The sequence below is a fragment of the Gopherus evgoodei genome, chromosome 8 (assembly GCF_007399415.2).
Source record: "Gopherus evgoodei ecotype Sinaloan lineage chromosome 8, rGopEvg1_v1.p, whole genome shotgun sequence".
NCBI lineage: Eukaryota > Metazoa > Chordata > Testudines > Testudinidae > Gopherus > Gopherus evgoodei.
Window position 1 is genome coordinate 68394570 of NC_044329.1, and position 18361 is coordinate 68412930.

General features: G+C 46.2%; 1 protein-coding gene across 5 annotated transcripts in view; it reads left to right on the forward strand.

Annotated features, from left to right (window-relative positions):
- Positions 1 to 18361, forward strand: part of NEK7 (NIMA related kinase 7) — a 155161-nt gene that overhangs the window by 65435 nt on the left and 71365 nt on the right. For all 5 annotated transcript variants that reach the window (XM_030571545.1, XM_030571543.1, XM_030571548.1 and 2 more), the window contains 2 exons: positions 2324 to 2386; positions 15453 to 15563. In XM_030571545.1, coding sequence (XP_030427405.1) covers positions 2324 to 2386; positions 15453 to 15563 — 174 coding nt within the window. The remainder of the gene's footprint in view (positions 1 to 2323; positions 2387 to 15452; positions 15564 to 18361) is intronic.

Here is an 18361-nt window from a genome sequence, read left to right on the forward strand (position 1 = left end):
CCGCCCAGAGCAGGTGAAGTTTTCTGGAGCTGGGTTGTGGGGAGTCACGGTGGACCCTCCATCTGCCCTGGGCAGGGGGCCCGAGCAGCTCCTGCCCAGTGTCCCTGCCCCCTCATGTCCCCTGCCAAGTGTCCTTGCCCCCAAGCCTCTCCTCCCAGTGTCCCTGCCCCCATCCCTTCCCCCAGGGGAGGTGGAGGGACCCAGGCTCCCCACAGTTGCCAGCACGGCTCTCCCTGACCTGGCTCTGGTGGGGGGCAGCTTGGAGTCGCAGCCCAGCCATGGTAAGAGCCAGGCAAGCCCTCCACCTGCCCTGGGCCGGGGCCCAAGCAGGCCCCTGCCCAGTGTCCCTGCCCCCAGGCCTCCCACCCAGGGCTGGTGGAAGATCCATGCCATGGTTCCTCACGTCTACCTGCCCCGTTTTTACAGTCAGAGCCCTGCTCGATTACAAAATTTGTATCCTCATCTGTGTGGCAATTGGCAGAAATGGTTCACAGATATAAAGCGGATACCCATGGATTTGCAGGGCTCTAAAAATGAGGTAGTTATCAATTAAGATAGAGAAGGGATGCAGCAGAAAGGGATGGGGAAGGAGGGCTAAGTTCAGTGTCTGAGACAATGAGCTTGAGATTGTCATAAACAGATAGCTAAGGGTTAATGTCTCTCACACCTGGAAAGAAGTAACCTGAAACACCTGACCAGAGGACCAATCAGGAAACAAGACTTTTTAAAATCTGGGTGGAGGGAAGTTTTTGTCTGAGTCCTTTGTCTTGTATCTGTCTCTCTCGGCTATGGGAAGGATTTCTCTATTTCCTGCTTTCTAATCTTCTGTTTCCCAGTTGTAAGTACAAAAAGATAGGTTTGTTTTTTTGTAGTTATATGTGTGTAGTTGCTGGAGTGCTTTGAATTGTATTCTTTTTGAATAAGGCTGTTTATTCATATTTCTTTTAAGCAATTGACCCTGTATTTGTCACCTTAATACAGAGAGACCATTTTTTATGTATTTTTCTTTCTTTTTACATAAAGCTTTCTTTTTAAGACCTGTTGGAGTTTTTCTTTAGTGGGGAACTCCAGGGAATTGAATCTGTGCTCACCAGGGTATTGGTGGGAGGAAGTAGTCAGGGGGAAATCTGTGTGTGTTAGATTTACTAGCCTGACTTTGCATTTCCTCTGGGTGAGGGGGGAAGAGAGATTAGCTCTCGGTACTTCTGTTTTCCAAGGCTGGAAACGGGGAGGGTGGAACCCCTCTGTTTAGATTCATGGAGCTTGCTTCTGTGTCTCTCTCCAGGAAAACCTGGATGGGGGAAGGGAAAAGGTTTATTTCCCTTTGTTGTGAGACTCAAGGGATTTGGGTCTTGGGGTCCCGAGGGAAGATTTGGGGGGACCAGAGTGCCCCAAAACACTCTAATTTTTTGGATGGTGGCAGCTTTACCAGGTCCAAGCTGGTAACTAAGCTTGGAGGTTTTCATGCTAACCCGCATATTTTGGACGCTAAGGTTCAAATCTGGGACTAGGTTATGACAGAGATGGCAAGAGAATAAGAGGAAGTTGGAGTGTCAGAGTGGACTTCAAGTGAAGAGTTTGGGGGTAGATGTGCAGATGTCAATAAATAAATAGAAATGGTAATGAAATCCTTGAGAGTGATGCTGCTGTCAAGTGTAAGAGTACAGATGGAAGAGAGAAAGGTACCAAACTTGGAACTTGAAAGGATACCAACGGAAGACAGTGGGAGGTTGAGGAGCCATTAGGTGATGCTGAAGGTTAGCAATCTATAGGGAAAATGGAGAGCAGAGTTAAGACTGAAAGGAGAGATGATTAAAAGGGCATAAAGTATTTAGAAGTTAATTACACTGATGCTTTATTGTGGTGGACTATCATTCTGTGGTTCTACTTTGTTTAGGTCATGTGCTGTTTGGCAGTCAGGTTGTTTTGTTCTCATAAATACTAGTTCAAGGCTGTGGAAATGTGCTTTTTGAAAATATTATTAATAAATATTCAAATATTATTTCACATTTGCTACCAGAAGAACATGACTCAGTATCGAATACTCAGTTCGTATTTATTTATTAAAAAAAAAAAGCTTGAAAAATACTGAAAAAATGTACTAACAATAATTGCTTTTGTTCTGTAAGAAGTAGTATCTGAAATATTACATCTGTTTCAGTACTAAAACTTGTACTAAGGATAATAGAGTTAGTTTTTATTGCAATGCTGTGTTTTCCCATAAAGTGCTTAGCATGCTTTTGGTGGCAGTATAAAATAATAATTGTTGATGACGACACAGTGTTTGCTGCTGTTAGAAAATATGTTTTGTTTTTTTGTGCAGATATTTGATTTAATGGATGCCAAAGCCCGGGCTGACTGCATCAAAGAAATAGATCTTCTTAAGGTAAAGACTTGTTAAAGAATTTCATAGGTTTAGTTATAATTTATTGATTTTTCTTTCACTCTGACAGTAGATGGTGATGAAGTGTCCTCTGTCTTATACATGAGGCTTTTAAATGCAATACTTAAAGATTTCCATTTAATTTCATTTTTCATTTCTTGAAAAAAAAAACTTTCTTTATAAGGAGGCAAGTATTCAGAGGCAGAAGACCTTAAACTGCAAGCTTTCATGTTCAAACATTTGAAGGAAACACAATAATAAGATACTGAATAAACATTTTATATCATGTACAATAATGCACTGATTTTTTTAAAGTGGGTTGAATTTAAATTACTATTTCAAGTAACTAAAATATAGTTGTTCGAGTAGTGTCCCTATGAGTGTTCCACCATAGGTGCACTTGCATCCCTGCACTGTTGATCAGTGAATTTTGGTAGCAGTGTTTGTTGAGCCTGCACATGTGCTATCCCGCCACAACCCCCCCCCTCCCCCCCGGCTGGAGACTACCTAGTATTGTGTGGGCGAATCTCTGCCCCTGGGTAGAGACCTTGCTATTAGCTGTCCCTTCATCCGCTTGTTAACCTATTGTTTGAACTTAGGTAGTTACTAATCTTTCTTTTATCTGTTAATTTAGAGCAGGGGTTGGCAACCTTTCAGAAGTGGTGTGCTGAGTCTTCATTTATTCACACTAATTTAGGGTTTTGTGTTCCAGTAATACATTTTAATGTTTTTAGAAGGTCTCTCTCTCTAAGTCTATAAACTATTGTTGTATGTAAAGTAAACAATTTTTTAAAAATGTTTAAGAAGCTTCATTTAAAACTAAGATGTACATTTTAATTTATCAGTTTAGTGCAGTGGTTCTTAACCTGGGGTGCACACACCCCCTTGGGCAGGGCCGGTGCAAGGATATTTTGCACCCTAGGCAGAACTTCTACCTTGCGCCCTCCCCCCTCTCCATTGCACATCAGTTCATTGAGGGACAAATCCCAATGAGCCTTTATAGACCCCAGGGGCTGCTCCCCAGACCAGGTTCCCCCCTCCCTACCGCCTGAACTCTCCTGGAGAGTGCACAGCCCATGAGCCCTCCTCAGCCCAACCAGGTGGCCCCCGCCCCGAGTCCACTCACTGGCTTTGCCAGGCTTGGGCTGCTGCAGCAGCTCAGCAGGGAGGAGCCACCTTCCGGAGGCACCGGAGAGCCAGAGCATCCTGCTTGTGGCAGCAGCGAGCCCCAGCCATGGAGTAGCTGGCGCAGTGGAGGGGGGCAGCAGCCCTGCAGAGGCAGTGGCACCGCTAACGAGGACCAGCTGCGCCCCTGTGCCTCTCCGGCCCAGGCTGCGGCCCAGGGCCCCACCGGGGGCTCCTGCAGGCTGCAGTGGATATATGTGGGCGCCAGCCCCCATGCGCTTACCAGCTCCCCGCTCGCCTAAGGTTACCATATTTCAACAATCAAAAAAGAGGAGATAGCCCTGCCCTAGCCCCACCCCCATCCACTCCCTCTCACTTCCCACCCTGATTGCCCCGGTCGGAACCCCCCCCCCCGCCTCCTTGTCCCCTCACTGCCCCCTCCAGGACCCTGCCCTCCAGAACCCCACCCCCTACTTAAGCCTACCTGCTCCCTGTCCTCTGCCTGCCCCCTCCTGAGACCCCACACACCCTAACTGCCCCCTAGGACACTACCCCCTACCTGTCCCCTGACTGCCCCAACCCTTATCCACACCGCTGCCCCCAGGCAGACTCCCGGGGACTCCCATGCCCCATCCAACCACTCCTCGCCCCCTGACAGGACCCCCAGAACTCCCGACCCATCCCACCTTCCTCCTGTTCCCTGACTGCCCCCCGAGACTCCCCTTACCAGGCCCATGCCCATAGACACTGGCTGTCCGTGGAGGCAAAACTCCACATGGAGTGCTGAGGCAGCCGGAGGAGGGGAGCTACGGGAGGAGCGGCGGCGGCTCACACTTCCATGAGTCGCAGAACCCGAGCGTGGTGAGGGGGGAGCCGGAGGGGCACACCTTCCCGGGCTGTGGCCTTGTGCCCCCCCCCCCCGGGGGGGCTCCTGCAGCAGACGCATGCGGGCAGCGGTCCCCGTGCGCCTCCAGGCTCCCGCTTCGCCACACTCGGGTATCCGTGGCTCCAGGGAATGTGAGCCGCTGCCACCACCCCTTCTGCAGCAGGCTCAGGGCCCCGTGCCTTGGCGGCTCTCACTCTTGGGAGCTGCAGAACCCAAGCATGATGAGGGGGAAGCTGGGAGGGCGTGCCTGCTGCTGGTCTGGGGTCCTGGCCCCCGGCCCCGTTCAGTCTCTGCCGGCCTAGGGTTCTGTTCACTCAGCTGGCTGTGCTAAGCGGGGCTGGCAGCCGGGACCCCGGCTGGCAGCCGCGTGCCAGTCAACATCGGCTTGCGTGCCAAAGGTGGCATGCGTGCCATAGGTTGCCAACCCCTGGGTTAGAGTTTCCTTTGGTTATTCTTCTCTTAAAAAAAACAAAAAAAACCCACCCAACCCCTCCAAAACCCAACAACTTTAGTTACTTCTTTCACTTTACTAGGGACTACCCTGATGCTGGGTATGCATGCATGCTATGTTCATAAGCTGATAGACTTTGCATGTGGTGTCTTCAGTCATGGTCCAGCTATGTTCACAGGCTGAACAGAAACAACCTAGACAAACGCCTATCGTTACCCACCAAGGTCAACCAATCCTAGAACTGGTGGAAGGATCCAGCAAATGTTTGCACAAACACCCGTTCATATAGCTTCTCCTCTTCCCCCGTCACTACCTCTCCAACCGTGGATTCCTCATAGGGTGGGGAGCACATCTCAACAACCTCGTGACACAAGGCAAGTGGTCACCTACAGAGATGTGACTTCATATCAACCTCCTCAAACGCTCAGGAACACGTGCTCACTTGCTTGGTGGCCATAATGACTTTTCATTAACGAACAGAGGAGTTTTTAGATTTCTCGCATCCAGCTACTGAGGCCTGGTCTACACTACGTGTTTAAACCGATTTTTAGCAGCGTTAAACAGATTTAACGGCGCACCCGTCTACACTACAAGGCCCTTTATATCGATACAAAGGGCTCTTTAAATCGGTTTCTGTACTCCTCCCCAACGAGAGGAGTAGCGCTAAAATCGGTATTACCATATCGGATTAGGGTTAGTGTGGCCGCAAATCGACGGTATTGGCCTCCGGGCGGTATCCCACAGTGCACCATTGTGACCGCTCTGGACAGCAATCTGAACTCGGATGCAGTGGCCAGGTAAACAGGAAAAGCCCCGCGAACTTTTGAATTACATTTCCTGTTTGCCCAGCGTGGAGCTCTGATCAGCTCAGGTGGCAATGCAGTCCCAAATCCAAAAAGAGCTCCAGCATGGACCATACGGGAGATACTGGATCTGATCGCTGTATGGGCAGACAAATCTGTTCTGTCAGAGCTCCGTTACAGAAGACGAAATGCCAAAGCATTTGAAAAAATCTCCAGGCTACACAGTGCTGCGTGACAAGCGTAAAGGAAAGCCAAAGAATGAAATGGATGCTCATGGAGGGTGGGAGGGGGTACTGAGGACTCCAGCTATCCCACCGTCCCCAGCAGTCTCTGAAAACTATTTGCATTCTTGGCTGAGCTCCCAGTGTCTGTAGGTTCAAACACATTGTCCAGCGTGGTTCAGGGTATAGCTCGTCAATTTACTCCCTCCCCCACCATGTGAAAGAAAAGGGAAAGAAATCGTTTCTTGACTTTTTTCAGTGTCACCCTATGTCTACTGAATGCTGGTGGTAGACGCGATACTGCAGCAGTGAAGAGCAGTATCCGCTCCTCTCCCCTTCCCGGTGGCAGACGGTACAATATGACTGCTATCCGTCATCACCATCAGCCCCAAGTGCTCCTGGCTGGCCTCGGGTGAGGCTGGCCGGGGATGCCTGGGAAAAAATAGAAATGATTCCTGGTCATTCCCAGTAGATGGTACAGAATTGCTGGTAACCGTCCTCATCATAGCAACTGGGGGCTGAGCTCCATCATCCCCCTCCCTTTCCTGTGTAAAGAAAAGATTCTGTACTGCCTGGACTATCATAGCAGCGGGATGCTGGGCTCCTCTCCCCAGCACTGCTTAATGTCCTGCCTGGACTGTCATAAAATGAGGGGGAGGCAGCCTCCCGCTGCTATCTCACTAACAAGTCAGTGTTTCTTATTCCTGCATTCTTTATAACTTCATGACACAAATAGGGGGAACACTGCCACGGTAGCCCAGGAAGGTTTGGGGAGGAGGGAAGCAACGGGTGGAGTTGTTGCAAGGGTACCCCCCGTGAATGGCATGCAGCTCATCATTTTTGCGGGATCTGACACGGAGCAGCTGTGCTCTCTGATACACTGGTTCTCTAGTACACTTGCTCCATATTCTAGGCAGGACTGACTGTATTTTTAGAAACCATAAAGTAGGGATTGACTCGGGGAGACATTCCCAGTTTTGCCTTTGTGTCCCCGGCCGACCTCAGCCAGGGGCACCCATAATAGCAGCAGACAGTACAGAACAACAGATAACCGTCATCTTACTGCCAATTTACAGTGGGAGCAGACGGTACAGAACGACTAACCATGTCTATCATGCAAAAGCAAATGAATGCTGCTGTGTAGCGCTGCAGTAACGCCTCTGTTAGCGGCATCCAGTACACATACGGTGACAGTATTTAAAAAAAAAAAAAAAAGAAAAGAAAAAAAAGCTGAACGGGCTCCATGGTTGCTGTGCTATGGCGTCTGCCAGGGCAATCCAGGGGAAAAGGGCGCGAAATGATTGTCTGCCGTTGCTTTCCCGGAGGAAGGAATGAGTGACGACATTTACCCAGAACCACCCGCGACAATGATTTTTGCCCCATCAGGCACTGGGATCTCAACCCAGAATTCCAAGGGGCGGAGGAGACTGCGGGAACTATGGGATAGCTACAGAATAGCTACCCACTGTGCAACGCTCCAGAAATCGATGCTAGCCTCAGACCATGGACACACACCGCCGAATTATTGTGCTTAGTGCGGCCGTGTGCACTTGACTTTATACAATCTGTTTTACAAAACCGGTTTATGTAAAATCGGAATAATCCCGTAGTGTAGACGTACCCTAAGAGTTCCTCAAGAGCACAGCGAATCTCTTTCCCAAACCCAGACATCCTACCCCACCAAGGGAACTGAATTTAGTATTAAAGGGCCTGACCAGACTGCCCTTCCAACTTATGGGCAGTTGTTCATTTACACACCTGTCAGTGAAGACAGCATTTCTGGTCGCTATTACCTCCATGTGGAGGATAGGGAAGATAGTGGCTTTTATGGCAACCTCCCTTACAATATTTTTTCCTGACAAGGTCATGCTCAGGCCGCACCCAAAGTTCATCCCCAAAGTGACTTTAGCGTTTCACACGAACCAACTCATTCACCTCCCAACTTTTATCCCAAGCCCCTCTCTCATGACAGGGAAGCTATTCTACACACACACTTGACGTTAGGAGAGACTAGGCCTTCTATCTGGACAGGATGAAGGCTTTTAGGAAAGCTAGGCTTTTCCTTTCCATTGTGGGTAGGACTAAGGTTGCAGCACTATTGGCCCAGACACTGAGTGGGTTTCAAACTGCATCAAACACTATCATGTTCGCAATGTAGTACCTCCATCTGGAATCCATACACACTTCTCAAGATCGGTTTCCTCCTCAGTTGCCTTCTTCAAGGATTTCTTCATCCCAGAAAACTACACAGCACCTACCTGGGTGTCTGCGCATTTCTTCGCAGAACACTATGCCAGCACTGGGGTTTCTGCTTATGATGCTTGATCTGGCTCCTCAGTATTGTCATCCATAACAGAATCGACTCTGAAGTCCCAGCTTCCCATTGGGTCACCTGCTCAGGAGTCACCTACAGTGGAGCCACCCATAGGGACGCTATTCAAAGAAGAGAGAGTGGCTCGCCTTGTGCAGTAACGATGGTTCTTCAAGATGTGCTCCGTTATGGGTGTGTCACGACCCCCTCTACCCCATAAGGGTCTCTGCGGTAAAGAAGGAACTGAGGGGGGTTTCCCTGTGCAAGGCTAGCTAGCCTTGAGCCAGATGAGAAGGGAAGAACAGCGCATGTGTGGGCCCAGTGGATGCTGCTACCAAAGTTCTCTGATCAGCAGTGCAGGGATGCAAGGGCACCAACAGTGAGGCACCCACAGAGACACGCATCTTGAAGAACCATTGTTACTACACAAGTTGAGTAACTTTCTCTTCTGGCATGATGGCAGAAGTTCAGCACATTGTCATATAGGGGAGCTTCACCAGAATAAATTTATCACTGTCACTTCCCGGGTTACTGTAGGCTGATAATGTTGTGAAATAGATTTGCTTAGGGCTCGTCTACATTTGAAACACCACAGTGGCACCGCTGCAGTGCTTTACTCCTGGGGGGATTCTGCAGAACTGTGCACCTGCAGAAAGTCCTCCCCCACTTCCCCTCCCCATTTCCTATGTTTCCCTGCAGAAAACAGCAAGGAAGCCACATGGAGGGGGAAAAGCACAGGCCTTTGGGAGCATTTTTTGGGAGGGGTTGCCCCCCTCCAAATGAGGCACAGGGGGAGGGGGAGCACACAGGGTTACATGCTACTGCCCCCCCTCATTCTGCAAGCACAGAGCTCCCCAGCCGAAGGAGGCTGTGTCTTGGCTCCGCTGACTCAGCAGCTGAATGCCAGTTCCTGGGTCCTAGTGCTAGTTGTGCTTCCCTTCTGTGTGTTGGGATCCCACCTGTTTTCTGTTCTGTGCAACAGTGAGTGCCTGTGGTAGGGCTGGGTAGGGGGGCTGAAGAGGTGGGAGGAAGTGGCAGTGGGGAAGGAAGGGGGAGGGGAATGTGGGAGTCTGGGGAGGGGGATGGAGAAGAAAAGGGAATAGGGGAATCACAGGGGGAAGCAGGAACCTGGCATGCGGCATCCTCTCGGCAGCAGCTGGAACTTCCCCGTTAACCAGGCCTATCAAACCTACATCTGGACACCTCTGACGAGCCCTCCCTATTCATACTCCAACCTCAACCAGCTGCACTGAGCCCCCCGCCCCCGAACCTGCTGCTGAGCCCCATTTCTCCTGTACCTGGAACTCCCCAACAAGCCTCTGTGCATCTAGATCGCCCACTGAACTTCCCGAACCCAGATTGCCCCACACAGAAACCTCTCACCCCAGACCTGGTTTCCTCTCCCCAAGTCCTTCCACACTTGGCTCTTGCTGTGCTGAGCCTGCTCACCCACATCTGGTGTACCAGATGCAGAGGGGCAAGGTCCTGGGGTATTTCTGAAGCAGGCCCAGTCCTTGCATTGTGTCAGGGTTAGGTGCAGCCTCACTGCCGAGACCCTGTACCAGGGGAGGTGGGGGCTTCAAGGTGATCTCCCACCTCAGTGCAGCCATGGCCAGTGCTCCCCACTGCCATGCTGGAGCCGCATTTATTTATTGACAAATAAAATTTTCAGAATTTTAAAATATTGTACGTGTAATTTTTTGGTGCAGAATTCCCTCAGGAGTAAGTGTTTCAGATGTAGACATTATATATGCTGATGGGAGGGGTTCTCCCCTCAGCATAGGTAATCCACCTCCCTGAGAGGCAGAATAATTCTAGATCTAGATTCTAGATCGGCAGAATAATTTTTCAATTCATCTAGTGCTGTCTATACTGCGGGTTAGATAATCTTAACTAAATTGCTCAAGGATGTTGATTTTTTCACACCCCTGAGCGACATAGCTGGGTCAACCTAATTTTTTAGTGTAGACCGAGCCTTAGTTTGTTGCAAGGAAATGATTTGTCCCTACAGTGTTTTTTGCCATCCAGCTCGTAAGGGGGCACTGATGTAGGTTTAAAGCCAGTTGTACCCTTCCATTAGAGGTAGAATGATTGATAGTAGCCACCAGATGGAGTGTGATGGAGGGGGAAAAGTGACTGATGGGCTAGGTGACAACTCACATGCCACAGTCTACATCTTGATGTCCCTGCCTTGAAATGAGGTTCAGTATTCTGCGTTCTGGTCAGTAGCAGAATTCACACAGATTTAATGGAGAACTTTCTGGTCATCTAAAGAAAATTGGAGTTAAAGGTATGCTGGGTAAATTACCTCAAATTGTACATTTTGTAGAGTGTCCAACTGAGCAGCCACTTCCTCATAATATAGATGGAGCTAGTAGCAATGCCTGGTTAAGTTCATACACTTTACAGTACAAGCCCTTGCTTTCAGTTTCTCATAAATTGGCCAGACTTCAACCATACCGGCTGAAATTTTCAATGTTTTCTGTCTGCCTCTGATTTTCTTCAGTATCCTGTCTCTCCTTCCCTTCTCCCTGCTCAGTCTAAGAGTTTCAGCAAAAAGGCTTCAACTGTTTTCAAGAATGAGGTTAGGAGGAAATACATATACATATACTTTGCCTATGTTAATTTTTTTTTCAGTTGCTTCTTTGAAGATCTCTAATGTATCCATACTTTGGTGGAGGGACTTGAAATTTGGAAAGGAGATAGTACTTCTCTGGCCCTAGGGCTATTTGCTGTCCTCATTAAAATTTACACATATTTGGGCAATTTGTAAGCTTCTGCAAATAGTCATGTGCACATGCTCAGTAGAGCTTATTTAGAGGTTATCTTCTAAAATGTAAAAACTTTCCATCTGTACTGAGATCTCAAACATGACAACTGCACCACATGTATTACCAGGATCAGAGTTAGAACCGTAGAAGGTGGATTTGTTGCAGTAGTAATGTCAGGTGCCAGGAAGGAGTTCTGGGTGCCGTGAGTTCTGGTCACTGCTGTTCCACTGAATTCAGTGCACTTCACATGCCTTATTATTGATCAAAGCCTCATACTCCTATATTAGTAAAAGGAAAGTATATTTTTTCATTGTTTTTATAGTTGCAGTAACTGAAAGATGCATAAGGCTTCTGTCAGAGCTGGCAATGGAATTTGAGTCAGATTCTGCACTGCACCTCCTGAAGGGCACAGATCAGGCTGGAATAGGGAGAACAAATCGTAATTTGTCAGCTTCCAGAGTGTGGACTCCTTTGGAGACCAGAGTAAATTCTCATTCACTTAGCCCCACTGCTTTCAGAATGAATGTGCCAATCTTATATGTGACTGTGTTGTCTTCAACCATTAGGCTATCTGTCTAGGTGTATTATTCCAATCAATGTAATATCTGAGTGCCTCACAGTCTTCATTGTTTTTATCCTCACAACACTCCTTTGAGATAGGGAAGTCCTAACATAAAGAGACAGATTTACCAAGGTCAGACAGGAAATCTGTGGCAGAACCGGAAATAGAATCCGGGTCCATTTAACCATTGAACCATCCTTTATCCCTAGAAGGAATTCTAGAGGTCCTGGTTTCCAGCCCTACTGATAATCCACAATAGTTTTTTTATTTTAGTTTGCTTTCAAAAATAAAAGGAAATTACTTACAAAACACTATTAAAAGAACATTAGACTGTGGGAACATATAAGAACAAAGTTTGCAAAGTTCAAGCACTTAAAAATCAGGAAATGTCAGAACTGAAGCTCCCAGAATTTTGCCCCTTGTGCCTATGTGTTTTGATAGTTATTACACAATCACAAACCCTTTGTTTTACAAGTCTCCTTCATTTAATAAAGAGCATAGACGGCGAATGAGACAGAGGAACGTAAGAAGAAAAAAATTTGGTTTGACCCAGCGTGGCCAGTCTTATGTTCTCTTGTGTTCAAGGTACTGGACTTAGACCTAGAGAAGCTGGGTTGTGTTCCCGGCTCTGCTACAGACTTTTGTGATGTTGAGCAAGACTATCGTAACGCTTACGCACAAGGGGATAGAATTAAGGTTGCATGAGACAAACACCTAGTTCTGTGCCCTTAAAGAACACACTTACTTGAGAAACAAAAAAAAACCCCTAACCCTGTACTTCAACACATTAGCAACGAAGACATACAATTTTCAGTCATTACAAAAGCAGAATTGACTATGTTTGTGTGAAGAATGTGGGAGATATCTGTATTATTTTTTATGAATATAGTATGTATCTCTGTTTACAGACTTGCTATTGTGTTGTTTATTATGTGGGTTCTAAGGCCTTGTCTACACTGCCACGTTACAGCGCTGAAACTTTCTCACTCAGGGATATGACACCCCTTCTCCCCCCGACTGATGCAAGCTTCAGCACTGTAAAGTGGCAGTGTAGACTGCATCAGCACTGGGAGCTTTTCTCTGAGCAGTGGGAGCTACTCCCCTTGTGGGAGTGGTTTTTTAAATAGCGCTGTGAGGTCTCTCTCCTAGTGCTGGTGCCACGACTACACAGCCACATTAAAGTGGTGCCGTGGCAGCACTTGAACATTAGTCGTGAAGACATGCCCTTAGTATGCCGAAGTTCCTTGATCATCCATAGAAAGGCAGAGAATGGCTTTAGATAATCCAATCACTAGTAATACAGGTGTCAATGCCTTTGAAGCCAATCTCTGACCAAGATGAACCCATCATCCCAGACTTATTTTGAGGGGAAGGATGGGGGCTTTCAGATGAGGAACATGGAATAAAACACTCTTGAGTAAATACATTCTTTGAGCTGAAGGAAGAGGCAGTGTCTGCAGGGAGGCAGATGGGACTCCAGGCCCCAGAAGCAGGGTCTGCCTAAACTTTAGGTAAGATACACATGTTGGCCCTTTTAACCCTTTTCTCTGGATGCTGGGTTCCTATGAATAAATAAATATGTTGACGAAGCTGTTTTTAGTCATTGCATTTACCTGCTGGTAACAGCTAATGAAGGGACACCTATTGCAAATGCCAAATCCAGTTGGATCTGCTGTGGAAACACTCTTGGTAAAAAAGGGATTGTGATGGGTTGGATCACAGAAACCTTCTTGGCAGATGCCACCCAAATGTGCCAAGACTACTACTACCCCGGTCTTCCCTGCCAGCTCGGGGTCCTAGCACCATGTATTGCTGAGCCATACACTCCCATCTGCTGCATCAAAGACCCAGGATCTGAATTACTTGCCCCAAAGCTGCAGGTTTACTTGAAAGCCGCTAACAGAAGTGTTCTTGTCTTTAACACTCAGATGCCCAACTCCCAGTGGGGTCTAAACTCAAATAAATCCGTTTTACCTTGTATAAAGCTTATATAGGGTAAACTCATAAATTGTTTGCCCTCTATAACACTGATAGAGCGAGATGCACAGCTGTTTGCTCCCCCAGGTATTAATACATACTCTGAGTTAGCTAATAAGTAAAAAGTGATTTTATTAAATATAGAAAGTAGGATTTAAGTGGTTCCAAGTAGTAACAGACAGAAAAAAGTTAGTTAACAAGCAAAGCAAAATAAAATAAAATGTGCAAATCTATGTCTAATCAAGCTGAATACAGATAAGATCCTTACCAGTTCCAGAATGCTCCTTTTTACAGACTAATCTCCTTTTAGCCTGAGTCCAGCAATCACTCACACCCTTTACAGTCGCTGCCTTTCGTTCCAATTTCTTTCAGTTAGCCTGGGGAAGTGTGGGGAGAGCTCTCTTTAGCCAGCTGAAGACAAAATGGAGGGGTCTCCCAGGGGTTTAAATAGACTTTCTCTTGTGGGTGGAGACTCACTCCTATACAAAGTCCAGCTCCAAGATGGAGTTTAGGAGTCACCTGAGCAAGTCACATGTCCGGCATGACTCACTGTTTTTACAAGTAGCATCCATTGTTTACATGCTACCTTGAACGTCCTCAAGTAGACTTCTTATGTGGATTGGAGCATTCCAAGATCATTGTCCTTTAAGTGTTTCTTGATGAGGTACTTTATTTCAATATTCCTTTCACCAGGAACTGACCAAATGCTCTACTAAGGTTGTCTAGAAATCAAGCCAGTACACAGCCAACATTTATAATATTCATAATGTCGAATACAAAAATGATGCATGCAAATAGGATTAATACATTCAGTAGATCATAACCTTTATGGAGATATGTTACATGGCATACGTAGCATAAAACACATTCTAAGCATATTTCCGTAGAGCTTTATGAGAGTACCATCACAGGGATGTTTCAGTCTAGAACTGGATCTGTGAATGAGAGAATCTTGAGATTCCACTCTGAGAGGCGGGAAGGCTCAGGGCCTGTCATTTGAAAGGGTGCACTTGAGATAAACCCAACGGAGGTCAGAAGTGCAAGCTAACCATGTGACTTTGACAGCTGGCCTAGTCACTTCCAAGGAACACAACAGTTTGGATTAATTTTAGTTTTTGGAATACATTGAGTTGGGCCATGACCGGCATGTTCTTGCAAGATTGGAAATCATATATAGGCATCTATAAATAATATCCATTTTTAACTTCTTATATACAAACCTGAATTATCCTAACTGAAAATGTACAAGTTAAACTGTGTCTTTTCCACTCAACTATTAACCTACTTCAACACATTTCTCACACCTACCTACCTGCCTCTACAGACACCTGAAGCCTGCTGATATTTTTTGCTTCATTTTGATATTTAAATAAGTATGCTTTCCTGAAAGATACAGTTAGCTTTAAGGTTGTTAAATTAGTCCTGACTTTAAAAAAAGAGAGCGAGTGAGCAAATGTTTGTTACAAAACAAACATGCACTCTTTGTTGTCAATTCGCGTATTTATTAACTTACAGCTTAACATGTAAATTTATTTACTTATAGAAGACTAACTTTTAAAAATAAATCCTACCTAATTCTTAGAGATCTTTTTAGTCATCATATAGTATTTTATGTTGTCTTATTAGTTATCACTTGAATACAATTTAATGCTTAACAACCTCCAGAATTATTTTGAGGTTTTATACTAAAGAAATGTAAATAAATATAAGTTTATTTAGGTTGATTACTTCAAAATTATAGCATAGTTTGAAACTTGATGGATTTTAGATGGGTTCAGAAATTCTTGCAAATTTTAAGTGTTTACATTATGTAAATAATTCATGTTAGCACATACATTTCGTAACATGCTACGGTATTTTGTAGCATATTAGTTTTTCCTTGTTAAAAAAGGATACTTCATCGGTCAATGATTTAAGATGAGAACATGCTGTTGAATGAAACATCTGTTTATCTTTTCTTAGCAATTGAATCATTCGAATGTAATTAAATACTATGCCTCCTTCATTGAAGACAATGAGCTAAACATAGTGTTGGAATTAGCAGATGCTGGAGACCTCTCTAGAATGATAAAGGTATGAATTTCATTTTAATAGCCTTTCATAATCTATTTGGAGCAATGTACTATGTTTTTATTCACTTTTCATTCTAATTGCTAAGCTTATGGGTCTTGCAAACTGGATCTTTGGTTCTTAAATTGCAAATATTGTGTTTGATTTATTTGAAATGCAGGCTGTAATTGTTTAAGAACAAGTGCTTAGAGACTCAAATAAGAAACTTGCGAAGTCTTTCTCTCTCCCCCCACCCCCCCTCCACTTTATGAAGCAAATTTGTTTGGAAATACTTTTATTATGCTGCAGTAGCTAACTGTGGTACATTTGAGATTAGGTCGGTTCCTTCAGATCTTCTTCTCTACATTGTGTTTCACAAGTAATTAGGGCCCATAGAACAGTCCATGAGATTTGAGAAATCTGCTTGTAGTTGCTGATTTTATGTTTGGCTCTTGGGACTGGAACATTTATCAGTAAGGCTATGTTTTAGTCATGGATATTTTTGGTAAAAGTCATGGACAGATCACGGGGCAGTAAACAAAAATTCACAGGCTCATGACCTGTTCATGACTTGTACTAAAAATATCCCAGACTAAAACTGGGGTGCAATGGGTGTTGGGGGAGGAGAGGGGGTGCAGATGCTGGGAGGAGGGGAGTCATGGCCTGGGGGGAGTGGGGGTGCTGGTGGGAGGGAGTTGGTAGAACAGGGGCAGGCTCCTTACCTAGCTCCTGGGAAGCGGCAGCCCCAGCAACCTAGCTCCACATGCTGTCTCCACTCTGTCTCAAGCCCTGGCTCTGCAGGCTCCCATTGGCTGGGAACCACAGCCAGTGGGAGCTTTGGGGTCGGTGCCTAGCTGCGAGCAGAAGCAGCATGTGGAGGTGGGGGAGCTGAGGGACAGGAGCCCCCCCCAGGAGCCCCCCCCAGTGGTCCCAAGTCCCCCACCCCCTCCGTATACACAAACACCTGCTGCTGGGAGATGGGAGGCCCAAGACTGCCCCAGCAGCAACCAGTGTGACTGACCCAGGTGTTGCCTGAACTGCTCAAGTGGCTCCTGGGCCATCCACTTGGGGCTACTGCAGAAGTGATGAAGGTCATGGAAAGTCATGGAATCCATGACCTCTGTGACACACACAGAGCCTTATTTATCAGTTCTGCAATTTTTATAATCAACGATTTTATCTTCAAAATGTCTGTCTGTCTGTATCAGTCTCTGTCTGCATATATGGTTTTCCAATGTATAACTAGGTTTTTCCAGTGAAGCAGTAAAGCTAAAATTGCTTATATCATTTGAGAGGATGCTCTTCAAATAATCTGGGGACAATTTTTAGTTTAGCAGTTCCTTCAAGTTGGCTAGATGAGTAGTAAGTATGACATCTCTTCGAATAGTGGTTCTATGGATGCTCCATGTCAGGATGTGTGTGGACCCATGCACTCTGGATTGAAGATTTTTGTCAGCAGTGTCTGTGGGTACATGCTTGCTCATTAGGCACTCTTGGTGTTCTGATACAAGGGCACTTAGGGAGGGACCAGCCGACATTCCAGTACCTTCTGAACCTCCTGCAGCTTGAGATGGAGTTTTGCAGTGTCTGGTAGCTAGCCTCATGGCTTGCTACATCTTTTTCTCAAATTCTCTTTATTTTCTTAGTATTTTATTTATATTTTGTTTTTAGCACAGTTTGTGCTTTTAAAAGGGGAGAAGGGGCTCCCTTTCCCTTCTTTAATTTTTGTGCATTGTTTGGACCTTTTTCACAGTTCATGATTCACAGCCACAAGTGCAGGTTATACCTAAGATTCCAGGCTTCAAACCCTGCCAAACCTGCCATAGGTCTTTCTCATGCATAGCTAAGAAATTGTCAATGGAGCACTAGCTGAGACCCACAGTATTGAGTCACCCTGCCCGCCATACATATGATCCACAGAGCGCTCCAGCAACCATCTCTACAGCGGCAGTAAGAAAAGATCCTGGGGGCCCTTTGGAACCATCTAAACCCGCAGTCCCATCCCTTGCAGTACCAAGACAGCAGCAACTAAGAAATCCATGCTGTGTACCAAGAAACTGTCTGGCAAGCTATCTAAAGCAGGACCTCTATTAGCACTGGTCTCTGTGCTTCTGAGGCACGTGAACTCGAGAGCCAAACTGAAATAGCCATTGGTTCTGCCTCCAGCAGGCAGACATAAGATGCACTGATCGTACTTCGGTGTTCTCTCCAGTATCACTGGACATTCTGACTCCTGATGTTTCCTACCCAGATTTGCTGGTACTGTCCAGTCTTTTAACTCATGAAAATATTTGGATCCTGGAGAAGCCTGAATCACTGTAGCTGCGGGGTACAGCGAGACATTACTCACTGGTACCGTCTCACCTCCTGGTGCCTACTTCCTGTTGAAAATGGTAGTGAAGGGTGTCTCACCATCCAGTACTGCTACAGCCTCCAGTCCCTCACAAACTCTTTGAGGGTACATAGATGCATTTCCAGATGCTACCGACTAACTGTCCTTATCAACCTGTGGTACTGCTGCAATTACAGGGCCCCCTCCAGGTCCTATGCCATCTTGACCACTGGTACTGACACCGTTTGCCACTCCAGTTGACACAGATGACACTGTATCTGGTTTGGAAGTGTCTATGCAGGTTCACTCTTTTGACTTCCATTACTAGAAGTTACACCCTGGTGATGAAACTTGTAGTGGGAGATATACTTGACATCACTGGTAAGGACAAATGTGGAGTCTTTCCCCCTTCCCTTATGATCCACAACAGTGGGCTTATTGGAACCCATGAGTCTCTTATGGGTCCTGTTATACAGGGTCCCAGCTTGTG